The sequence below is a fragment of the Pan troglodytes genome, chromosome 14 (genome assembly GCF_028858775.2).
Source record: "Pan troglodytes isolate AG18354 chromosome 14, NHGRI_mPanTro3-v2.0_pri, whole genome shotgun sequence".
NCBI lineage: Eukaryota > Metazoa > Chordata > Mammalia > Primates > Hominidae > Pan > Pan troglodytes.
Window position 1 is genome coordinate 116,234,387 of NC_072412.2, and position 25,418 is coordinate 116,259,804.

At 50.2% G+C, this 25,418-nt stretch overlaps 1 protein-coding gene across 11 annotated transcripts; it reads left to right on the forward strand.

Moving 5' to 3' along the window:
• Positions 1–339: 339 nt before the first annotated feature.
• On the forward strand, positions 340–24,767 carry NAXD (NAD(P)HX dehydratase). Of its 11 annotated transcripts, none has more exons than XM_054665560.2 (11): positions 646–812; positions 3,208–3,341; positions 7,134–7,284; positions 9,155–9,200; positions 10,110–10,198; positions 12,366–12,474; positions 19,409–19,459; positions 19,536–19,640; positions 20,332–20,452; positions 21,904–22,024; positions 23,147–24,767. In XM_054665560.2, the coding sequence occupies exons 3-11, from the start codon at positions 7,181–7,183 to the stop codon at positions 23,295–23,297; spliced, it is 897 nt and encodes a 298-aa protein (XP_054521535.1). In that variant the 5' UTR covers positions 646–812; positions 3,208–3,341; positions 7,134–7,180; the 3' UTR covers positions 23,298–24,767. The 11 variants fall into 11 exon arrangements, 10 of the variants coding, with proteins under 10 accessions (XP_509734.2, XP_063648398.1, XP_063648394.1 ...); XM_063792325.1 differs by having other exon boundaries at positions 659–790; XM_009427233.5 differs by having other exon boundaries at positions 660–812; positions 3,208–3,316.
• The last annotated feature ends 651 nt before the right edge of the window (positions 24,768–25,418 follow it).

The window sequence follows — 25,418 nt, forward strand, 5'->3', positions numbered from 1 at the left end:
GTGGGAGTGATGGAGCTGCCCTGACCTGAGACGGTGGAAAGCGAAGGGGCCTCGCAGTGAGCTGGTTTGGGGTTCAGGGCAGAGGTTGCGCCTGGAGCAGAAAGGCACCTGACTGCTATACTGGGGGCACATAGTGGGCCTCGGCACTCCACCTGCCAGCAAAATCATTTTCTATAACGCCGCAAGCCTAAAAATGGGCCGATAAACACAAACCAGACCCTAAACCAGATCGTTGTTAACTCTTCAACCTGCCTTCCAGCCGAACCTCTTAGGCCAGAGCTGGGGCCAGGCCGGGTTGGGCGTCGCGCTTGTCAATCATCTAGAACCGGGTGTGATTGAGCGAGTTGGGATCCCACTGCCGACAGCCGCGCGGAGGCGGTCGGGAAACCGGAAAACGCTTCCAATGGCTGTGTTTCCGGCGGCGGCGCGGGGGCAGCTGGGAATCCGGAATGCTGCCCGATGGCCCTGGGTCCTCGCTGTGGGGCAATCCGGGCTTGCAGACGAGGTAAGGTCGATTCCATTTGGCCCGGGGATGGTCACACGCGCGGGGGCCGCAACTGCCGTCGCCGGCGCGGTCGTTGTCGCATTGCTCTCGGCCGCACTCGCGCTGTACGGGCCGCCACTGGACGCAGGTACCCGACCGCTGACCGCCTCTGCTGGCTCGCGAAGGGGAAGCGCCGCCGAGGGGCAGCCCGCGCGCGGGGCCAGGGCGCCGTGTGGCCTGCGGGGCGGAGTAGGGAGAGGACGGAGGCCTCCTGGAACGGCGCGGCGACGGCTGGGCGCGGCTTGGGTGATGGGAGCCTCCGTGCGGGGTGACAGAGGGGCAGAGGGTGGCGCCGGGCCGGAGCCAGTGCGCGTTCCAGGAGCGGCGGAGCCCGCGCGGTGGCCGGGGAACGGGGGGCCGAGGGCCGAGGATGGTAGGAGGGCCCTGGGGCGCCGTGGTGCGCTGGTCGGATCCGTCTGCTCTGCTCTGTCCCCGCTCCCGGTCTGGGAAAGATGCTCGCCAACTGCGGGCTTGCTGTTTGGTCGGAGCTGGAGACGGGGGCCCTCCTGGGGCCCAGGGACGCGGCGGGCGTGCAGGCGAGCTGGCCGGCTGAGCGGGCTTCGCGCACACCAGGAGCAGGGCCGTGTCTGCATCCCCAACTTGAAGCCCCAGTGCGACTGGGCAAGTACAGACCCTGCACGTCCTTGGACGAGAGGGACTGGATATTGCGACGCCTGGGCCGCAGAAAAGGACTCCACCAGCCAGGCCTCCTTCGCCCGCCCCCGGTTCGGGGGGTGTGTGTGCGTGTAGGAGGTCCCTTGGGGAGGGAGGCTCACCTGAGTCATCCCCAGAACCTGAAGTGCTGGCCAGATGTCCCCGAGGGCCCTGCCCTGGCCTTGGCTGGTCCTTGCACGCTGAGATGCCTTTTCAAATAGAACGGATAAGGTAGAAAGAATTTAAACAGGAGCTGAGCAAGTGCTTGGAGCCCCATCTCTTCATAGGGTTTTTTTGTCTTTGTGTTTGCCTTGTTGGTATTGGTGTATCTAACATATTTTATACAGGAAGTAGTTCGTGTATGTCTCATTTCTCATAAGGAGAGATTGCTGTTATCCACCTTGGTATAGAAGATAAATAGAAGCTCAGAGAAAGTGACTTAGCCAGGATTCTCCAGCCAGTGAGTGGCCGAAATGGTTAAATGCACCATTTGTTGCTGCAGTCATTAGACAGATTTTACCTTGTGTGTATGTTGGGCATCGTCAGAGAGTTTTGGCTTTTTGTTTTCATCAGCACACACTGAGAATGCATTGGGTGGCGCTGAGAGGGTACTCTACACTGCACCTCACTCACACCAGCAGGGAGGCTTCTTAACACTTTATTTAGAAATTTATTTGTAGCTCTTTACCTTAAATTCACACACCGTGATTAGTAGCAAGATTTTTCATTGCGCTTGGTTGAGGATTTATTATCAGACTGCCTAAACTTTTACGAAAAGCCAGGTAGAGTTGTATAATACTGAGGCTTTATTATCAGACTGCCTAAACTTTTACGAAAAGCCAGGTAGAGTTGTATATTACTGAGGCTTTAGGAAATATTTCAGTTAACTTAGGGATTGTTGTTAGATGCTCTAAATTAGTTATAACTCACATTAACTTAAAGTATTTTTGTTTTTTTAAGTAGAATTTTCCAGTACTAAAAGCAGTTTTAGCACAAAGCAGCAGTGATAGTCTTCCCCAGACACGCTTCCTTAAAACAAAAGCCAAACAAATTTAACCTGTTCTTCCAGACTCAGAATTGTCCTGAAGAGTTACTGAATGGGATACATCTTAAGTCACCTATTGTCAAGGCCTTTTTATCCTTCAGAACTTTGATCTTTATGTGTAAATGTTTCTGTGTTAACATTTGAAATGTTAAGTTCAAATGGTGACGTCAGTAAGCCAGCTGGAACTTGCTTCACTGCCAAGTGCTGGGAAGTTTAGTTGACCTGCTTTGGCCCTTTTGCTAACAGAAGCTGTTTATCTTAGGTGAATGCTGGTGAGCAGCCTGGATTTTACTTTGTGTTAATACAATTCTAGTTAAATGAAAATGCTATACTTCTTATTTTGCCTTAAAATGGCAGCATTTTACACCTACTGTGTGCCCACAAAAATAAAAACAAAAACATGGCAGCACTTTGGTAAAATAGTGTCTTGTGGCCTGGCTTGTCCATTACTAACCACAGCATCTGCACAGGTTTCTCTCTGGGCCCCAGTTTCCTTATCTGTAAAAGAAAGATAAAGTGTTAGTGAGGAGAGTGAATCATGATGTCTTGACTTCATCGAACATGTATCAAGTGTCTTGTTCTGTGCCAGGCTGTGTTCGAAGTGATTGAGTCCCACATGGAAGCAGTCAGTGCTGCAGCTTGCGGATGGTGCCACATTCCCTGTGGGCAGGCAGTAGTAGGGTGCTGATTCTCTGCCAGTCCAGACATAAGAACTTCCTTCTTATGTCCAGGTCAACCCCTACCATATAGGTTGTCTGTGTGCTTGAAAGGTTTCAGAACCCCACATGTAATAATAGTTACTTTTGGTATCACTTTGAATTTTTAAAATTATGTAGCAAAAAAGTTACTATTAATTATGTTATGAGTTTAAAATAATTTTAAGCTAGCTTCCATTTGAGAGCCATCGTTCTCATGTGTAAATCTTTAAATATTCAGTTTCTGGATGGTGCTTCTTGTTCTCCAGGGTTCTTAGACCCAGCCCTTACAGTAGCATCATGGCCAGGGAACTGGGAATCTGACAAAGTCTTAAGATTTCACAACGGAACAGGAGCAGGAGGAGGCGACTCCCGCTGGTGGGTTGATCAAGTTGCTATCAAGGTGATTTGCACATTTTGGGCTCCAAAACACTACCTTCTGTATAAGATAAAGGAACAGCTCAGAACAGGATTCTCCCCCGTGTTTTCTTCCTAGCTATGATAAAGATTGCCGTGTGAATGCAGTGGGTTTTACACACTCAGAATTGATATTTTTGGCTTGTGGTAAATGGGACTTTAATGCTTAACCTGCTGTAGAAAAATCCGCCTTAGAAAGTGGCCCTTATTCGTATATTGTATTCGATGTTTAAGCCCCCTGATATCTTATCATTTTAACAAAGCTTACCTTGAAGTGCAGGAAAAATTGTATGTGTTCTTGTCATTATTTGAATAACAACAAAAATCAGTATTAGCTTTAAAGCCTGTAGGTTTTAAGCGTATCCATGCCTGGACTAGCATATCTCCTCTTTCTCAACCAAAAAGATCAGAAAGGTGCTATCCCAGTACCAAAAGTACTAGGAGGACTTTCAGCAGAGTGTGATGCAGAAGGGAAGCTTTTCTGCTCTGAGGAGCAGATGCGGAGAGGACAAGCACTTGGAACAGAGCATCCCTGGGAGCTCTGGTGCTGCAGTGTGACTCCGAGGCGGCCCTGCTGTGCCCTCCTGGGAGTGCTGGGCGACACTGGTTGCAGAGGGGCATTGGTGCTCCCCTCCACCTGACAGGTGCTCCACCTGGACTCGTGGCTGCAGCTTAATTTTGTGTCAGATCCTTTCCGGTAATGTATAGGTTATTTCAACTATGAGGCAAAGTACAAATGGGTAGTTCAATGTGGGTTTATGATATTTGCCCTTTTTGATATAAACATTAAATATTTCATACCTCACCTATAGTACTTTTTTAAAGACTTAAATCTGAAATTTAAGATACAGATGTTTGTAAGATATGAATCTTGGATATTGGGAGAAAGAAGCCTCCTGGAAAATGTACAGTATTATCTGGTGGAACCATTTTATTCCTTTTCTTATTGTGAAAAATACACATTTATCAAGTATTACCATTTAGGAGTTGTTTTCATCAGGCAGGGTACATTGATATAAATGTTAATTTTTAACATCCGTAAGTTGAAGTCTGACTAAATTGTTTTTCTCTGTGATTTCATAAGTCACAATTTATATTTTATATGACCTTAAATATTTAATTTGAAGTACTGGTATATTTAAAGGTGCTAAAACTACACGCATGCATCTCTACTAGTGGTTCTTAACCCAGGCTCATTTTGCCCCATCCAGAAGACATTTGGGAGTGTTGAGATATTTCTGGTTGTCACCACTGGGTGCGTGTACATGCACTGCTGACTGGGTAGAAGCCAGGGATGCTGCTCAGCATCCTTCAGTGCATAGAACAGCTCCCCACGACAAAGACAGGATGCTGATCGATATCCATAAATGTCTTTTTTTTTTGAGACAAGAGTCTCGCTGTGTCACCCAGGCTGGAGTGCAGTGGCATAATCTTGGCTCACTGCAGCCTCCACCTTCTGGATTCAAACAGTTCTTCTGCCTCAGCCTCCCGAGTAGCTGGAATTACAGGCATGCACCACCATGCCCAACTAATTTTTGTATTTTTAGTAGAGATGGGGTTTCACTATGTTGGCCAGGCTGGTCTCGAACTCCTGACCTCAAGTGATCCACCCACCTTGGCCTCCCAAAGTGCTGAGATTACAGCGGGGAGCCACCGCGCCTGGCCCCATAAATGTCTCTTCTAGACAAGTGTATTGTTTTAAAACCATAATTTAGCCCGCCTGGAGGGATTTCAAGGATGGGTGCATCGGTCCCCTGCAGGTAGCTCAGCAAGCTTCATTGTGTCTCTCCTTGGCCCACAGTTTATAGTGATTCTGTGCCGGGTCTTGTGTGTTGGTCTGGAAGAAGGTGAAAAGGTTTGGGGTTGGGCTGAGCGCGGTGGCTCACGCCTGTAATCCTAGCACTTTGGGAGGCCGAGGTGGGCAGATCACAAGGTCGGGAGATCGAGACCACCCTGGCCAACATGGTGAAACCCCGTCTCTGCTAAAAATACAAAAATTAGCTGGGCGTGGTGGCATGCGCCTGTAGTCCCAGCTACTCAGGAGGCTGACGCAGGAGAATTGCTTGGACCAGGGAGTCGTAGGTTGCAGTGAGCCGAGATTGTGCCACTGCACTCCAGCCTGGCGACAGAGTGAGACTCTGTCTCAAAAAAAAAAAAAAGGATTTGGGTTGATGGGGATTCATAGGATCTTTTTATCTTGGGGAATCCCAGCATCTGCTCTATCAGCTAAGGCAGTTACATCTACTCATAAAGAAAATTCCTTCAAAAGTTTTGTTGAGTAAAAAGTAAAACTGTAAGAGTTAAAAGACAAAGCTCTTTTGCCGTGAAACGCTCAGTCAGCTTTGGGCTGCAGTCAGTGGAACTTGTGACACTGGTTTTTCTCTGCTGCTGAGATAATTGGAAGGATAAAAATATTGAGTGCCTTGTTTGAAAAAATACTGTTTATATTTGCAAAGATCCTTTCATTCTAGGGAGAATATATGCTTTATTCATTGAGCTCTATAGAACATACCAGCATTTCTCTCATAGCCGAGCTGTTTTAAATATTAAGGTAAAATATATAACACAGGAAGCTCTTCAAGAAAGGCCAGTTGAAGTGTAGCTGTTTAGAGACAACTCAAGATGATGAAATTACTTTAAATGCCACTTTGAACCCAATTTAAGAGGTGTGCCATATTTAGAATGCCATTTCTAGGTTATTTAATTAATACTCAGTTGAGTGTTGGAATACAGTTGGGAGTAATATGATGAATCTGTCAGACTTCTGAGCATCCCAGTGGATTACAGGTGGGAGCTTGCTTTCCAGTTTGTGAGGAGAGAAAAGACCTAATAATCCTAAAGGGAAATTGAAATGAAGTGATAGTTTATTAAGTAATAATGCATTTTTTTACTTGATAAAACTTTCTGGGAAATTAAATGGTCTTCCAAAATTTCAGATACATTTCAAAAATAAACCTGATAGAAATAGCATATGTTGTCCTGGTGGGGTGGCTCATGCCTGTAATCCCAGCACTTTGGGAGGCTGAGGCGGGCAGATCACTTGAGGTAAGGAGTTGGAGACCAGCCTGGCCAACATGGTGAAACCCTGTCTCTACTAAGAATACAAAAATTAGCAGGGCAGGGTGGCAGGTGCCTGTAATCCCAGATACTCCGGAGGCTGAGGCAGGAGAATCGCTTGAACCCAGGAGGTGGAGGTTGCAGTGAGCAGGATCGTGCCACTGCACTCCAGCTTGAGTGACAGAGCTAGACTCTGTCTCAAATAAATAAATAAATAGCATGTGTTACTATATGTGTTAATTACATGTGTTTAGGCTGGGCATGGTGGTTCACGCCTGTAATCCCAGCACTTTGAGAGGCTGCAGCTGGCAGATCACTTGAGGTCAGGAGTTCTAGACCAGCATGGCCAACATGATGAAACCCTGTCTCTACTGAAAATACAAAAATTAGCCAGGTGTGGTAGTAGACGCCTATAATCCCAGCTACTCAGGAGGCTGAGGCAGGAGAATTGCTTGAACCTGGGAGGCAGAGGTTGCAGTGAGCTGAGATCACGCCACTGCACTCCAGCCTGGGCGACAGAGTCAGAGTTCGTCTCAAAAAAGAAAAAAAAAATTGCATGTGTTAATGTAATTTTGAACATCATATTTGCTTACAGAAATCCATTGGGTAAAAATCTATAGCATTCATAATAACTTTGGAGAGGGTTTTGGCTAATGGGCTATTATGTGTACTAACAATATCTGTTTACCTTTCTGAATTATTCATTTTTCTTGTCTTTCAGTTTTAGAAAGAGCATTTTCGCTACGTAAAGCACATTCGATAAAGGATATGGAAAATACTTTGCAGCTGGTGAGAAATATTATACCTCCTCTGTCTTCCACAAAGCACAAAGGGCAAGATGGAAGAATAGGCGTAGTTGGAGGCTGTCAGGAGTAAGTAGCTGATGTGCAGTGTTGGTGTTTAAAAAGTCAGTTGCTGGCTGGCTGCTTACCTGACTGTCATTCACGCTGTCTAGTTTGACCTCAGTAATCATTTCCAAATGCAGCCTGATAGGACACTCAGTATTTTTCAGTGATCCACTTTTTGATTAACTAGGAAATAACTCTGAGGAGCCCTGACTGAATTACTCCCTCGTGTGTGTCAGTGTTAAGTTTTGTCGTAGTGGGGAAATGAGCCTGTTTTTTCCACTTTCTGCTTTTCTGTATTTAACTGGACTTCATACCACAAGCATGTTTTTTGTATTTAGGATAGAAACACTCAGCAACCTCTTGGTTTACTTTGTCAATTTAAAGATGTTACTGAAAGTCATTTATGAAATTTGACAAATCCCTAGCTTGCTTCTGTTCTGTTTTGCTGCTGTGTTTGGTACGTAGCTGTTTCTAAGTTGTCCTTGGGTGTGAAGGATACCTTCTGCCTCTGACGGAAAGCCTGCCGTGGCTCCTCTTTCTGTTTCTGCTTGCTTTCTGTTTGCATGGATGTGGTATCTCTCTTTGCCCATCCCTCCATTTGCAGCTGTTGATCGTGCCATAGGGTGTGTTAGAGTTGTTACTGGATCAGGTATGTGTGCATTTTACATGCTGGTGACGCTGCTGAATTGTCCCCCCATTGCGTTAGTGTGTGTTGCCTCCCAAGAGCACCTGTTCCCTGCAGCCCTTGGAGGACAACCTTTGCTAGTCAAGTCGACAAGCTTTCTTGTTGTTTTAATGCATTTCTCTTATTAGTGAGGCTTGTTTTCACATGATGGAAGAGTGTGTGCATGTATGTTGCCTGTTCTGTACTGTCTTTTGCATTTACAACGCTATTGACACCGCTTTGCAGGAGAAGGCCATGTAAGGTGATGTGTATCAGCATTTGCCCAGGTCTCTTTTTCTTGGGTTAGCAAAACATTTCACTGCTCGGAATGGACATAAAGGTTGCATTTGCCCATCTGACGGAGGGCAGGGCTCTTCCTTTCTGTGCCTGAAGTGCCCTTAGACCTGGAGAGCCAGGGATTCCAGAACAGCGAGGCGGAAGCAGCTGGGTGGTGGGTGCCGTTTCTTGTTTGTCCCAAGTGGCCCCCATCTGGCCTCTGCTGACTGTGACTCTTGGAGGACGGGGTCTGCCCACTCTGGGACCCTGTCCATGCCCGACTGCTCCGAACATGTGGTTGTCACTTTCTTCTCTCCAGGCAGAAGCCTGCGGTCAGCTCCTTACCTTGAACATTCACATTGCAGGGAGACTGCAGGCATTACTGCCAGAGATTCACTCTCCTGAAATGCATGAAGGTTTTATGTAAAAGATCGACATTTCTGGCTGGGTGCGGTGGCTCATGCCTGTCATCTTAGCATTTTGAGAGGCCGAGGCGGGCGGATCACCTGAGGTTGGGAGTTTGAGACCAGCCTGACCAACATGGAGAAACCCTGTCCCTACTAAAAATACAAAATTAGCCGGGTGTGGTGGCGCATGCCTGTAATCCCAGCTACTCAGGAGGCTGAGGCAGGAGAATCACTTGAACCCAGGAGGCGGAGGTTGCAATGAGCCAAGATCGTGCCATTGCACTCCAGCCTGGGCAACAAGAGTGAAACTCTGTCTCAAAAAAAAAAAAAAAATGACATTTCTAGTCAAACCTGGTTCATGTTCATTGAACATTTGCTGAGCATCTTTTAGGTGTTGGGTTTGTGCTGTGTGCTTCATGTCTCTGTTATTTATTGATAAACCATGTCTATATTGTTTATGTCTATTTTTTATTGATAACCTATTTATTGATCAAGGTATGCTTACCTTATTCTCAGAAGTTTTTGACTCTAAATACCTTCTTTTTAGGTACACTGGAGCCCCATATTTTGCAGCAATCTCAGCTCTCAAAGTGGTATGTTTACTTAAAATTCTTTATTGGGATTTTTCTGGTAGAGAGTTTGATTATTTAAATATGATTAAAGCAAATGTTTTCTGATAGAAATCTAAATAATATCTTAGGGTAATCATAGCTAATAGAAACACCTTTAAGTCTATCCTGACATCTGTGCATAAACAAGATCACTTCAGTTGAAGCTCATTTTTTTTTGAGACGGAGTTTCGCTCTTGTTGCCCAGGCTGGAGTGCAATGGCGGGATCTCGGCTCACAGCAACCTCCGCCGCCTGGGTTCAAGCGATTCTCCTGCCTCAGCCTCCCGAGTAGCTGGGATTACAGGCACCTGCCACCACGCCTGGCTAATTTTGTTTGTATTTTTAGTAGAGTCAGGTTTTCTCTCTGTTGGTCAGGCTGGTCTCGAACTCCTGACCTCACGTGATCCATGCGCCTCGGCCTCCCGAAGTGCTGGGATTACAGGCGTGAGCCACTGCACCTGGCCTCAATTGAAGCCCATTTTTAAAACCTAAAGCGTGATTTGTATTGTACTCCACCAAAGTGCACCTGGGATGCCTTTGTAGGTCCCAGCTGAAGCCGCTGATCCTGCAGTTTCCCATGAGCTGAGCAAGTGCTAATGGCCGGCCTCTTCCTGTGACCCTTCCTCCTGGAGGGTGACCAGACCGAGCTGGGCCGTGCTGGTGTGTGTGGCTCTGACCCTGCCTCTGCAGTGGCGGCAAAAGTCTTTTTTTTTAGGTATTGTGCTCTGCGCCCTGGCCCTTTGCTAAGCCACCTGGCTGGGTGTAATCCGAGCTAGTATGTTTCTCATGCACGTCACCAGGGCTGAGTAATGAGCGCTGGACGCCTGTGTCTGGTGGGTGGGCAGCGATGCCGGAGCGATCCCTGAGTCAGCCTCTTGTGCTCCTTCATCAGGGCGCAGATTTGTCCCACGTGTTCTGTGCCAGTGCGGCCGCACCTGTGATTAAGGCCTACAGCCCGGAGCTGATCGTCCACCCAGTTCTGTGAGTCGCTCTGCGCCGGCTTCTCGTAGGTTCTCTTTCCCTCCTGCATCATTTGGGGTTTTGGCACTGACACCGAAAGCGTCCTGATGGATTTTCCATCCTCAGAGTTTGTCAGCAGGTGCTGTAGAGGAAGTAGGGAAATGAGCCCATTCTTCTGGGGTCAGAATAAGACAGAGACAGAGGGGTGGAGAGGTGGGTGGGGGGAGCTTGGGCCTGTTGGAAATGGCCGGGGCCCAGCTCCAGAGGCAGGGAGGCCCTGTGGGCTGTGTGTGACAGGTTTGCAGAAGGTGGAAACGAAGGGCCTCTGAGCAATAACAAGACCCTTCCTGCACTCGGCACATATGTCTGGTGCCAGGCCCTAGCCTGCGTTCCATGGGTCAGCGTGGAACTGGGCAGGCAAAAACCTGCCCCCGTGGGGCTCCCCCAGACCGCCTATGCTATAGAGCTTGCTGTGTGGAGGTGTTCTCTCTGCCGTCCAGGATTGTGGCCACGAGGGCTTGAAATGTGGCTGGGAGGTGCGGGAGCAGAGCTTTTGCTCTTGTTTACTTTTCATTGTGTGTGTTTGCACCGACTGGATTGGGCTGTGCTGCTCTGGAGACAAGGGAGAGGAGGATGTCAGGTGGTGAAGGAACCGTAGAGAGCGGCAGCAGGGAGGGGGCTGTGACAGTGGGCAGAGGGGCGGTTGGGGCGGCAGCGCAGTGTGATGACGCCTGGGTCGAGCCCGGCCTCTCCACACCAGAGAGGAGCCGGCGCGGAGCTCCAGGTGGGGTGCTGTGATGTGTCGGGTGACCAAGAGGTGCAGGGCTGGGCCCCACAGGATGTGGGGCTGCTGTTAGGGCTGTGGCTCTGGCCCTGAGTAAGCAGGGCAGGGCCAGTGTGGGTCATAAAGGCTCCTAGGCGGCTGTGGGGCTGGGCCGGAGGCTGCGGTAAGGACCTGTGGGAGGGAAGGGTGCACTCAGATGGTGAGAGGGGCCGGATTCTGGGTATGTTTGGAAAGTTTGGGGGTGGAATTTGCCGACAGATTGGATTGGAAAAGGCAAGTGGCACAGACTCCACCAAGGGTTTTGGTCTGAGCGAGTGGTCACTCCCTGTGGTGGAAACGGGCTTGGGTGGGATGAAGATGAGGCGTTGGGTGTGGGGCGCAGTTTGGCTGCCAGTTAGACATCCAAGGGACGTGGCTAGAGGGCATTGGACAGTGGGGACACGGACTTGGGAGTCATGCACATGTGGACGGTGCTTAAAGCTGGAAGACGAGGGAGTAAGAGGCAGAGGGGGGCTGGGGTTGGGGGCAGGGGGGACTTGGCACTCAGATGCTGGGAGCACGGGCTGGGGAGGAGGCAGCAGGGGCCTCCAGGAGTCAGTGAAGCCGCTGTTTCCAGACAGCTCTAGAAGGGCCTGTGTGTGCGACTCTGGGTCAGTTGGAGATGAGGCCTGAGAACGGTTGGTGCATCTCACAGTGCGGGGTGACCCTGACAAGGGAGCTTGTCGGGGAGGAAAGGGGACAGAAGCCTTAACAGTGGGCTCTAGGAGAGGTCACACCGAACAGGAAGGAGTTCTGAAAAAGCAAACCCCTGCCTTGTTCTGAATGAGAAACTGCAGCAGGGTCAGTGCGTTGTGTGTGCGTTGTGTGGGGCCTGGTCTATAAGCACACAAAGTAGGCTTTACAGCCACACATGTATGTGATGGAAACAAACGGGCTAACTTTAGAGGGCAAAGATGATTTTGAAAATAGCCATCGCTCTTTTTCTAACTTGTCGTAACTGTTGAAAGCTAGGCATGTAAATCTGGGCATTAAAAGAGAGATCAGGGAGAGGCAATGGCCACATGCAGTGTGGGGCCTGGTTTGGGTCCTGACATGGGAAGAGGACATCAAGAGGAAATGGGAAATTTGGAAAATGCTGTGGTTTAATGAATAGTATTAACCAATGTGAACTTGGTCATGCTGATCCGGAATGTGGGTGTGTGAGGCGTTAACCTCGGGGAGGCTGGGCGAAGGGTACATGGGAGCCTTCTGTACTGATTAAATAATAAATCTAAATTACAGAAATTATTTAAAAGTCATTACTATTTATAAATTATTTTTTCAAAATAAAATGTAAACACATACATGACAGTAAGTAAATGAGGAATTGTGGGTAACCATCCTGGCCTTCCTTTCCTTGTTTAGCGACAGCCCCAATGCTGTTCGTGAGGTGGAGAAGTGGCTGCCCCGGCTGCATGCTCTCGTCGTAGGACCTGGCTTGGGTAGAGATGATGCGCTTCTCAGAAATGTCCAGGTAATGTGTATACTCACTCACTTCCCTCATGACAGGCTTAGCCCTTGGGCGTGAAGTTGGAACAGAGGCATTTCTCTTGCATTTTGTGTGGTGTTCCGTGTGCCTCTTCGTGGCATGATTGAGATAAGATTTGAGGGACGGAGGAGAAACTGAGTGCAAAGGTGGGGAGGAACTGTGCTGAGATCTGCTTCCCTCCGGGCCCGACTGTTTTCTCATGGAGCAGCTGCAGGAGGTGTGTGTGTGGAGTTGCTCAGATGTTTTATGTCTGATGTGAGGAGAGGGTGAGCAGGACTGAGGAGGTGACAGAGGTTTGGGGTCAGGCCTGGGTGTACCTCCCAGGCCACCCCCTTCTTGCTGGGGGATCCTGGGGTTCCCTCAGCCTCCCGCCCTGGCGCCATGCTCTGCTGACATCAGGCTGTGAGGTGACACGGGCCTGCTTGTCCGTGCCCACATGCATATGCGCATGGACTCTCATTTATGCTGGTATTTCTTTCTTAAAGTTCATCTTATGCCCACCTAAATCCAAAAGATGAAAGTTATTCTGATCACTTTGTGCCTGCTGTAAATAAATACCACCTGGGATCAGGGGTGATAAAAAGATGGGGATGGCTGCCAGCTCTGTGTTCCCTGCGTCCTCTGACGCTCCCTGGGCTGGTGTGTCTCTGCTGGGGGTTGTGCTCCTGTGGGGCTGCCCTCTGAGACCCTTTCTCAAGTTCCGGGGGACCCCTGTTAGAGCTCCTGGGGGAAGACACCGTGTGCCAGATGGCCTGGTGCCACAGGGTGCTCACATGTGCAAGGCGTGGTGACTGCATGGGGCTCAGAGGCCGGGCATTAGTGAGGGACTACGCTTGAAGCCCTTAGAAGGTGCCTGGCCATTTTGTGTTCCCCAGATCAGCAGTCACCCTGAAAATGCCAGCCATCTGCATGGCACTCTGTTGGGTGCTTAGTTAATGGAGGGGTCTCTGAGGCTGCGGGGCTTGAAGGCGGCGAGTGACGGAGCCAGCAGTGCAGGATGAGTCATCTGAGGGGCAGGCAGACGCAGGCTGACACTGCACAGACCAGGAAAAGCGGCGTGGAGTCAGCACGGGAGCCCGTCTTTGAGCTTTAAGGTCTTACCCGCTCACCGGGAAGGAGGAGGTGGCCATGTTTAGGAGCAGTAGAACCCTCTGTCATCCCCGGGGAGAGGCTCTCAGTGGGGAGTCCCATCTGCAGCCTGCTGGTCTGCGTGCACGGCTGCTGCTTCCTGTCCAGCTCTGCATCCTGGGGGTGCGGATGAATTAAAGATGAACAAGCCAGAGTGCTCTGCTTCAGGTTATTTTCTTTGTGAATTTAAGTTCATAATTTAAAAACTGGTATCTTAAAAAACCACTGTACTGCGTGGAAGTGTGAAAGGTGGGAAGTGAGGGTGTGCGTCGCTGCCCCTGCAGCCCAGACTCCGGACCTCGCATTCTGGTTCCTGTACACTGTTGCCGTGGTCTGGAGAGCCCCAGGTCATGTAGCGTGGGCTGCCGCCTCCTCGTCAGCTTCCAGCTCGTGTCTGGCGTGGAGCAGAGGCTTCCTACTTCGTCGACATTCCTGAATGAGGTCATCATCTGGTGTAGGCCTGAAAACAACCCGATTAGGTAGATTTCTATTCATAGCCCCATTCTTCTGATGACAGACTGAGTCCTGGCAAGGATTCAAGACGCCCGTGGGATCTTGTAGCAAAGAAACTGCAGAGATGGTTTTTTAGAAACGACTTTATTTAGATGATTTACCTACCATACCCTTCACCCATTTAAAGTGAACTATGCGGTGGCTTCAAGTATATTCACAGTTGTGCAACCATCACCATGATCAACCTTAGAATATGTTTATTGCCTCCAGAAGCAGCCCATCCCCGTTAGCATCTGCTCCCTGTTCCCCAGTCTCCCCAGTTCCTGGCAGCCACCCAGCTAGTATGCTTTCTGTCTCTCTGGATTCGCCTGTTCAGGACATTTCATATGAATGGAATTATGCAACGTGTGCTATTTAGTGACTAGTTATGTCACTCTGCATAATTTTATATTTAGAGTTACCTGTGTTGTAGCATGTATCAGTATTCCATTCCTTTTTATATCTAATATTTCACTGTATGCATACACCACCTTTGGTTTATCTGTTGATTAATTTATGGAAAATTGGTTTCCACTTTTTGTGTGGATGTGTTTTCACTCTCCTGGGTGTTAAGTGTTTCACATTTTGAGGCCCTGCCACTGTTTCCCATAGCGGCTGCACTATTTTCCATTCCCTCCAGCAGTGTGCGAGGGCTCTGATTCTCCACATCGTCCCCAGCACTTGTTACTGTTGTTGTCTACTTAGCAGCCACTCTAGTGGGCGTGGAGCGACCTCATTGTGGTTTGGTTTGCGTTTTCCTGGCAGCTGATGCTGTTGAGCATCTTTGCATGTGCTCATTGGCTGTTTGGGTATCTTTTTTTGTTTTTGTTTTTGTTTTGTTTTGTTTTTGAGACATATTCTCACTCTGTCACCCAGGCTGGAGTATAATGGCGTGATCTTGGCTCACTGCAATCTCCGCCTCCTGGGTTTAAGTGATTCCTTTGCCTTGGCCTCCAAGTAGCTTGGACTACAGGCGCCCACCATCACACCCAGCTAATTTTTGTATTTTTAGTAGAGATGGGGTTTCACCATGTTGGCCAGGCTGGTCTCGAACTCCTGACCTCAGGTGTCCGCCCGCCTCAGCCTCCCAAAGTGCTGGGGTTACAGGCGTGAGCTACCACGCCTGGCCTGTTTGGGTATCTTCTTTGGAGAAGTGTCTATTTATACCCTTTCCCCACTTTGAAAACGGTTTTTTGCCTTTTTATTATTGACTTTTAGGAGTTCTTCATATACGTTCTAGACACAGATTCCTTATCAGAGAGATGATTTGCCGATATCCTCTCATTCTGTAGGTTGTCTTTTCACCTCTTTGATGGTTTTGTTTACAGCACAGGTTTTTAATTTTGAAGTCCAATTTAGCTGTTTTTTCTTTTGTCCCTTGTGCTGTTGGTGTCTTATCTCAGAAGCTTCTGCCTAACCCAAGGTTTACTCCTACATGTTAAGAGCCTTATTGTTTTGGTTGTTACTTTAGCTCTGCGGTGCATGTCGAGCTGATGCTGGTGTGGTAGGAGGAGGCTCCAGCGTCAGTCTTTTGCTTGTGGGTGTCCAGCTGTTGCAGCACCATGTGCTGGAGAGACTCCTCTTTCCTCCCAACTTGTCATCCTCCCTGACAATCCGTTGACCCTAAATGTGAAGGCTTATTTCTGGACTCTTGTTTCTGTTTTGTTGATCTGTACAGGTGTCCTGCAACTGCCCAGTCTTGACTGCTGTGGCTGTGTAGGAAGCCTTGACGTCGGAAAGCCCGAGTCCTCCAAATTCGCTCTTTTTAAGGTTGTTTTGGCTCTCCTGGGTCCCATGCATTCCAGTTTTGGATCAGCTTGCTGATTTGTGGAATAGGCAGCTGCAACTTTGGTAGGGATGATGTTGAAACTGAAGATCAGTTGGGGGAATGTCTAACAACATTAAGTCTTCTGGTTCCTGGGCTGGCTTTGAACCCACGTTGTCTGAATCTGGAGCACAGGCTCTTGACCAGTGCACCTGTCCTCACACTGTGCTCTTTGCACACTCATTAACAGTGTGTCCTGGGGACTTTTTCATGGAAGGATATGTGGATACTCATTATTTTTAACAGCCACATCAGAATTTATGGATCTACTACAGTGTATTTAGTTCATTTACACTGTTTTCAGCTTTTTCTTCATGTTAACATCAGTGGTGTCCTGAATCTGTGTGTTTTGTGCACTCTTTTGGGTGAAGTTCCATTGCTGAATCAGAGTAAGGACGTTTAAATTTTTGAGAGATGCCCCCAGATTTCTCCCTAGTGTACCACAGTTTGCTTTCCCATGGGTGGGGACACCCTTCTGCGCTGGGTGCTCTGATGCTGCAAACCTTTCTTGGAGACCCATGTAACATTGCATTTTCCAGGGTTTGAATATTCACTTTTGAGTACTATTTGCAAATACATTAAAAGAAAACACAGAAACAGATGAAAATGTCAGATTGTTGCCAAATACTGCAACACGAAATCAGAAACTGATCTAAAATCTGAATTAGCAAAAGCCTGCCAGTTTTAACAGTAAAGCCAAACTCAGGGCAAGCAGACAAAGAATTTTTATTGTTAATAAAGGGAATAAACTTCCATGAAGTCTCAGGTACCTGCCTCCCTGGAAGGGGCTTCAGGACACACTGCTAATGCTCGGACCAGTGTCAGAGCCAAATACACACTTTCCTACGGCTGGAATGTGCATCATAAACAGGCTGAAATGAGCACTTTGTTAGGCGAGCAGCTAATGCTTTGTCAGCTTTCAAATTTCATTTAATATACACGGCTTTAGTTTTCAATACTTTAAATTATTCTTAGCATGTATTTTTGTGTCCGGAATTGGTGGGTTCTTGCTCTCACTGACTTCAAGAATGAAGCCGCGGACCCTCGCGGTGAGTGTTACAGCTCTTAAGGTGGCGCGTCTGGAGTTTGTTCCTTCTGATGTTCAGATGTGTTCGGAGTTTCTTCCTTCTGGTGGGTTTGTGGTCTCTCTGGCTCAGGAGTGAAGCTACAGACCTTCGCGGTGAGTGTTACAGCTCTTAAGGCAGCGCGTCTGGAGTTGTTCGTTCCTCCCGGTGGGCTCGTGGTCGCGCTGGCTTCAGGAGTGAAGCTGCAGATCTTCGCGGTGACTGTTACAGCTCATAAAAGCAGTGTGGACCCAAAGAGTGAGCAGTAGCAAGATTTATTGCAAAAAGCGAAAGAACAAAGCTTCCACAGCGTGGAAGGGGACCCGAGGGGGTTGCCAATGCTAGCTCGGGCAGCCTGCTTTTATTCTCTTATCTGGCCCCACCCACATCCTGCTGATTGGTAGAGCCGAGTGGCCTGTTTTGTCAGGGCGTTGATTGGTGCGTTTACAATCCCTGAGCTAGATACAAAGGTTCTCCACGTCCCCATCGGATTAGTTTCATACAGAGTTTAGACACACAGGTTCTCCAAGGCCCCACGAGAGCAGCTAGATACAGAGTGTTGACTGGTGCACTCACAAACCTTGAGCTAAAACACAGGGTGCTGATTGGTGTGTTTATAAACCTTGAGCTAGATACAGAGTGCCGATTGGTGTATTTACAATCCATGAGCTAGACATAAAGGTTCTCCAAGGCCCCACCAGAGCAGCTAGATACAGAGTGTCGATTGGTGCACTCACAAACCCTGAGCTAAACACAGGGTGCTGATTGGTGTGTTTACAATCCCTGAGCTAGATATAAAGACTCTCCATGTCCCCACCAGAGTCAGGAGCCCAGCTGGCTTCACCTAGTGGATCCCGCACCGGGGTTGCAGGTGGAGCTGCCTGCCAGTCCTGCGCTGTGCGCTCGCATTCCTCAGCCCTTGGGCGGTCGATGGGACTGGGCGCTGTGGAGCAGGGGGTGGTGCTTGTCGGGGAGGCTTGGGCCACACGGGAGCCCATGGAGTGGATGGGAGGCTCAGGCATGGCGGGCTGCAGGTCCCGAGCCCTGCCCCGCGGGAAGGCAGCTAAGGCCCAGTGAGAAATCGAGCGCAGCGCCGGTGGGCTGGCACTGCTGGGGGACCCAGTACACTCTCCGCAGCCGCTGGCCCGGGTGCTAAGTCCCTCATTGCCCCGGGCCAGCAGGGCTGGCCGGCTGCTCCGAGTGCGGGGCCCGCCAAGCCCATGCCCACCCGGAACTCCAGCTGGCCCGCAAGCGCCGCACACAGCCCCGGTTCCCGCTCGTGCCTCTCTCTCCACACCTCCCTGCAAGCTGAGGGAGTGGGCTCCAGCCTTGGCCAGCCCAGAAAGGGGCTCCCACAGTGCAGTGGTGGGCTGAAGTGCCGCCAAAGTGGGAGCCCAGGCAGAGGAGGTGCTGAGAGCAAGCGAGGGCTCTGAGGACTGCCAGCCTGCTGTCACCTCTCATTTTGTTTAATGTTTTCTATTTTAATGTTTTGTATTATCAGGTGTCTATCAAGTCAAGATCACTTTACATGCTACTGCAGTGTATAATCTTGTCACAATGTATTGGTTCATAATAATAAAAACCACCAAATATTGATTACATATATGTGTGTGTATCTATACATGTAGTTTTTTTTTTTTTTTAATAGAAAACCTTTGAAACCTTCACTGTAATCCTATCAGGGAAAAATGATTCCGTTTATTGTTGTTATTTTAAAACATGTAAGTAAAGTGATATGAAAAATACATAATGACTAATGATTTGGGGAATTCTCAGGAATTCAGATTTCCTGCCTCCGAATGCTGCGTGTTAGTATCTGTTGGAGAACTGGAAGCCGTCGCTGGGGCGGGGGCTGTCTTCATGGGTTAGCCTAGGAGCCCAGCTGTTGTTCATAGCGTTTCCAGTGGGCTTCGCCTTTCAGAGTTCCCAGTGTCCTGCCTTATTTAGGGGCTCTGCAAGTTCATTGGGTCTTTCTGCTTCTCTATTTTATTCATTTACTTGATTATTTTCCATTTATTGTTTGATGGCCTGATGTTGCATTTTATTAAGAGTCTGCTCAATTTTCTTTCACTCTTGGGAAAAGTGTCTTAGTCGGTTTTGCGCTGCTGTAGCGGTACCACAGACTGGGTAATTGATAATGAACAGGCGTTTACTGGCTCACGGTTCTGAAGGTGGATGTCCAACATCAAGGTGCCGGCATCTGGCGAGGGCAGAAGGGCAGGAGAGAGACCCTTATGCCCCTTTTAAAGGTCATTAAACCCACCCATGAGGACACTGCCACATCACCTTTTAAAGGCCCCGCCTCCCAGGACCCTCCCCTTGGCAGTTGTTTCACCATGAGTTTCGAGAAGACGCATACCCACACCATAGCAGCAGGCACGGTGCTCAGTCTGGGTTTCTCTTCTGGCAGGGCATTTTGGAAGCGTCAAAGGCCAGGGACATCCCTGTTGTCATCGACGCGGTGAGTTGACCTCTCTCCTCCTGGCTCGGACTCCCGGAAGGCCTGTGCAGTGAGCACGGCTCCTTGTTCTGTGCAGGATGGCCTGTGGCTGGTCGCTCAGCAGCCGGCCCTCATCCATGGCTACCGGAAGGCTGTGCTCACTCCCAACCACATGGAGTTCAGCAGACTGTATGACGCTGTGGTGAGTCAGTGGACCCCCTGGAGGGTAGACACAAGCCCTCTTCGTCCTGAAGAGGGTGAAGGACGAGCTCCATGCTTCTGCCCAGCCTGTCCCTGTGGACACACCTGCAAGTAATTGCTGTGCCTCTCCCAGCGGATGGCGCGTCTTCCCATTAATGTGCTTGGATTGGATGAACGATGGTGTAGTGGGCTTGGGACAGGCAGGGACTCGGGTCAGCCAGCCCCTCCTGCAGTGCACTCTGGACAGGTCACTTTGTCTGTGTCCTGAGTGCCTCATCTGTAATGTGATGATGGCATCTGCTTCACGGGGTTGTGACGATGAGATGAGGAAACCTATGTAAAGCCGTGAGTCCCCACATGGTAAGTGTTCCATCAACGTTAGTGCCCAATACGACTGGAATTTGTATTACTCCTGCAAAGCTCTCAGAACCCAGTCTTGGGTGGTCCTCCTTCAGCCTGCTCTGATGAGGTAGAGGATGGGCACTGGAGCAGGCACCGTGTCAGCACCTGCTCGGAGGACTCACTGCAGGTGATATCCTGGGCATCCTCCCACCTACACGGCCTTTAACAGGTGCCTGGGTGATCCCTTTAGACACGAGAGCATGAGTCTCATGGTGCATGGGACAGGGCTATCTGTCGTCGTGTGTCTGAGGAAGACTTTGCTTTTTCTGTGTCTTCCTGTGTTGTCATAGCTCAGAGGCCCTATGGACAGCGATGACAGCCATGGATCTGTGCTAAGACTCAGCCAAGCCCTGGGCAACGTGACGGTGGTCCAGAAAGGAGAGCGCGACATCCTCTCCAACGGCCAGCAGGGTGAGTGGCGGCTGCCCTCTGTGCATGGGCCGGTGCCAGGTCAGTCAGCATGGCCACACCGAGCATGAGCCCTGGAAGACCTCTCCCGTGCACACCCGTGTTCACACACATTCACACGGGGATTCCTGATGAGCTCGTCAACCACACTTTCTTCAGAGTCCATGTTTTGACTTTTCACTGTTTTGCCAGGGGAGGTGACAGTGGTGAGGGCAGGCTTTCGAGCCGTGGGCCTTACCCGTTGGTTAAATTCCCTTGCCTCAGTTATGAGAAGCAGTCTGGCGGGAGGGTGCCTGCAACAGCAGGGCACAGTGCAGGGTCCCGTGTCTCCAGCTGCCACCTTCATCTCACCTGTGGCATCCACCATCCATGCAGTTATTTGGGTATTTTATTGCATTTCATTCTCTTTTATCAAAATGACTGGGAAGTGCAGAAAGCCCTGAAGCTGATGCTGGTAGTGGAATCTCAGGCACTGAGTGTGGCGAGTCTCAGCTGGCCACTCCCACGGAGCCTGGGGAGGCTTCAGCAAGAGCCAAGTGAGAGCAGGGCAGAGGCTGGGCCCAGCGCCAGCGAGGCATCTGGGGAGCCGTGCCCTTGTCAGCGCTGAAAACGGAAGCCCCTCCATTCAGGCCTGAACAGATGATGGGCAGCGAATGTACTCACCTGCTGAGCTGCGGGGCTGGACTAGGTACCAAAATCAGGGTAGAACACCGAGGCGTCTGTGGGCGGGTGTGTGCACATCCACACTTGTACACTCACGTTCACATGCACAGTTGTGCTCACAGCCTCGCACACGCCCTCGCACACTCATCCACACACAGCTGTGCACAAGGAACACAGAGCAGATGTTCTCAGAGGGACTCTGACACCTTTGAGATGAGGGTTTTTTAATCACTGGAAGGCTCTCTTGGGTCTAACAGGTTCAGAGAATGTAACACCTGGTTTTCAAAACATTTTTCAAAGAAATAGAGAATTCCCATACACAGGCATACGTGACGTTATGAGGCCGGTGGAGGCCTTGCTCGGTGTTGCCCTGTATGGTTGAGCTGTGGTTTAAGGTGAACTCTGGAGTGTGGGCTGCAGGTGAGGGCTCCTTCCCTGGGAGCTGGTGGGAGGAGCTGGAGGCTGGCGCCGCCCTGCTCAGAGCTGCCTGCTTGGGCTCGTCTGAGGCGGTTCCGAGCTGCAGGTGTCTCCACTAACCTGCTGTGCTACACGGCAGGGTCTGGGGTAGCCTCACCACTGCGTGTCTTGGTTTCCTCTTCTGTAAAACAGAGGCTGCCTCCAACCCTTGGAACAAACAGGGAAGAGCCGTAGCAGGCAGGATGTGAGTGGAGCCTCAGGCTGCTCCTGGAGGGTGTGGCTCTGCCTGCCGTGCGGCCTTCCACACCCGTGGCTACTGTCACATTCACACACATGGCCATGCTGACACCTGCTCTCACTTCTGCCCTGTGCAGTGCTTGTGTGCAGCCAGGAAGGCAGCAGCCGCAGGTGTGGAGGGCAAGGGGACCTCCTGTCGGGCTCCCTGGGCGTCCTGGTACACTGGGCGCTGCTTGCTGGACCAGAGAAAACAAATGGGTAAGGCCACGTCTTCGTTTCTTCTACTTTGAAACCGTCTGATTTTTCTAAGCTGTTTCAGTAGCTCATGCGTTGAATAAGTAGCCCTGGAAACACTGACAATGAACTCTAGGCTTCACTGGAGCGATCTCGGCACAGGCGAACCCTCTTGGCAGAAGCTTCCACCCCACACTTGGGGCTGGGCCTGTCCGTCATTCACTGTGGATGGGGCCTGGGGCAGGGGTGGTCTTCAGAGCTCTCCAGAGAGTTCTGAGGCGCAACCGAGGCCCAGCAGCACGCTGTTCCGGGAAGTTGAGTGGTTTATTCTGTGTAACACAGAATACTAAGATAGAAAACAGACAGGGTCAAGGCTTAGACACTTGTTTTCAAGATGTGGATTTTCTTTAAGAGACAGCAGAATTCTAGGACCAGGGCCCTTGGCCCAGTTCTGTAGTCAGAGAGCTTTATGAATGCAAGCAGTTCCCATACCTCTAAGCATCTCCATTTCTCTTCTGTGAGCCCATCAAGGTGGTGGCTGCAGGTGCTAGGTGTGGCAGACCCGGGCTTCTGGAGGGTGGGCAGGGCTGTCATCCAGTGGCCTCATCTGTCCTCATTGCCGGGATGGCAGAGTCTGGGACCATCCCCCAAACTAGGTGTGTCCACATGAATTTGAGAGCCGAGGAGGTAGGGGTGTGGGCAGGAGTCTTACTGTTCATTCTGCTGGGTTCACTCTAGTTCCCTCCACCTCTCCCCCAGGAGATGGAGCCCTGGTAGCAGGAATCCACATTCTCAGACCTCAGATGCCCTCCGCACCCGGGCACTGAGAGCACAGTCAAACAGGGCTAAGCAGCTTGTGCCGCCTGGCTTTCCCCGGGAACACCTGGCCCACGTGTGCCCTGGCCCTGGACCTGTCTCCGAGTACACAGACGTTTCCTGTGTGCCTCCTGCCAGGGAGTAGTGGAGGGTTAATGGTGGTTTTCGCTGTGATAAACCTGCTTTCTCCTCAGAGGCATATCAGACTTGAAATTGACAATTTGGGGTCCTGAGATTGAAACAGGAGTCAAAACCAGAGCCCAGGGTAGCTGCGGCCCCCAAACCACGACGCCCACTTCCCCACACCTCCTGCTGTCCCCCTCTCCGCAGGTCCAGCCCTCTCCTGGTGGCCGCGTTTGGCGCCTGCTCTCTCACCAGGCAGTGCAACCACCAAGCCTTCCAGAAGCACGGTCGCTCCACCACCACCTCCGACATGATCGCCGAGGTGGGGGCGGCCTTCAGCAAGCTCTTCGAAACCTGAGCCCACGCAGACCAGAAGTAAACAGGCACCTTGGACGGGGGAGAGCGTGTGTGTGATGGGAAAATCCGGACCCACGCGTGTGCTGAAGGCGCACGGTGCTTGCCAGATTTTCAACTTGAGCATAAATTGGTTGCCGTTGAGAATTTAAGAATCTGGAATATTGCAACTTTCGGTTAAACTTAATGCATGGTTGGAGATGTTATGGCGACACTAAACAAAGTATTCCTGAACTTTCCTTAGCTCCTTGGTAGTAACTGGGAAGACAGAAATGAAGAAAATCACATGAGAATGAAGAATTCTTTAGCAGCTCAACAGAATTTCTTTCTCGGCCTGCTCCCAAATCGGCGAAGTTTCTACTTGTTACTCTCTCTGCCGACGCCCTTCATTTCTCCCCCGCTTCCCTTCCCTAGTCTTTCCTCCGGCAGGGAGCTGGGCAGGGGTCCCCGGGTGTCTCCCTGAGTCCCGACTGCACTGACTGGGTCCATCAGAGGGCTGCTTCGTTCTCCAGCTCATCTTCTTTTAAAGTGGTGACTAGCTTGGTGGTATCTGGCTGCTGGTATTTGGCTTATTGACATACTCCAGGGTAATCAATGATGACTTTGTTGGCAACCCTTTTGGAGGCACCATGGGAACAGAAGGAAACATGAATGATGCTGACCCTTGAGTGTGTGGGTGGGGAGCTCTGAGACGCCTCCTGTCCCACGCTCTCCGGTGTCCCTGTCTACACAGGGGTCCCCATGATACCCACCAGCCCCAGCAGGGCAGACCGGACCGGGGACGGGCACGGTGAAGGGCTGCAGCCTGGGGTCTGACGTGGCCCCTAGTGCTGTCTCAGGAGAAGGCTCTGGAGGACTTGGGGCATGCTGGGCCTGGTGCAGTGATGGCGCTAAGGAGACCCGGGGAAAGACAGTATCGTGGTCACGTACGCTTAGGAAGCAGCACAGCCATGTCCTCAGGGATGTTCGCGTCCAGTAAAGACACTGGTAACTGCAGTTTCAGCAAACACGCTTCATGGCAGTGTCGACCTCGGGTTAGCTTCTGTTGTCTTTGTGGATGGTTTTCCTGGAGCGGCCTGACATTGACGTGTTCTCTGGTCCCATGTCTTAGCGGGGCGTGGTACGGTTTCGTGCCTGACGCGTGCATTAGGGTGTTCTCTTATACTTTCAGTAGCGTCTTTCCACAGCAAGGGCAAACCCTCCTGGTTCCCTTCAGAGTCTTTTTGGCCTGATGATGACTCTTGAGTGATACCCTGTGATGCAGACATGCCCCAGATGGATTCTACTTTCTTTAAAACTAGGAACTTTCAAGATTAAAAAAAAGATTGTCACTACTAATTTGACACCTAACTTCAGAAGCTTCACTGTCTACATGTGAACTTTTCCAGAAAAACTGTGCCATGGACATTTTTCCACTGGGGAATTAACATCTAAATTCTGGTAACTATTAAAAGACAGATCTGGTTAATTTAAATTGAGTGTTGTATTTTTTTTCCTTAAACAGCTAAAGCTCACCTTTCAACTTTCTTAGGTGAGGACATTGTGAGATGCCAGGGAGATGAGTATCTAAGCCTGTCTGTGTGAGATTGGCCTCCTCGCCAGCGCCTCTCCCGTGGTGGCTGCAATAAAGCACCTTGAAGGATAAGCCCAAGGCAGCCCCTTCTTTCCTTAGGAAATACAATTCAGCAGTCACAGGAACTATTCGTCTGGTTTTTGTTCTAAGTAAAACATTCCTTTGCTTAAAGGAGAGAATGGGTTTTTTTACAAGCAGCTCATTGCTTCCATGTTCTTTCTCAAACCCACGTATTTCACGCACTCGCTCCAGCCGGACACGCTCCCAGGAGCTTCCCTGGACCAGGAGAGCAACGGGAAAGTGTGGGGGGGTGGGCGGCCCGTGAGGCAGTGGCCTGGCTGTGGGGGACAGAATGCGCCAGTACTGAGCAGCCCTGTCGAGATGCCTCATTGTAAGGAGCCCTCTGGGGACTTTTTCTATGTGGGTAGCTTTACTAGGGTGATTTTCTAGGTGAGTGACTTCTGAACTGTAGACAGGAGACCTGTACCTCAGGGTCACGGTTAAATGATGAGCAAGCCCGTATCCCCAGTCACGGGTCCCGCTGCTGCCTGT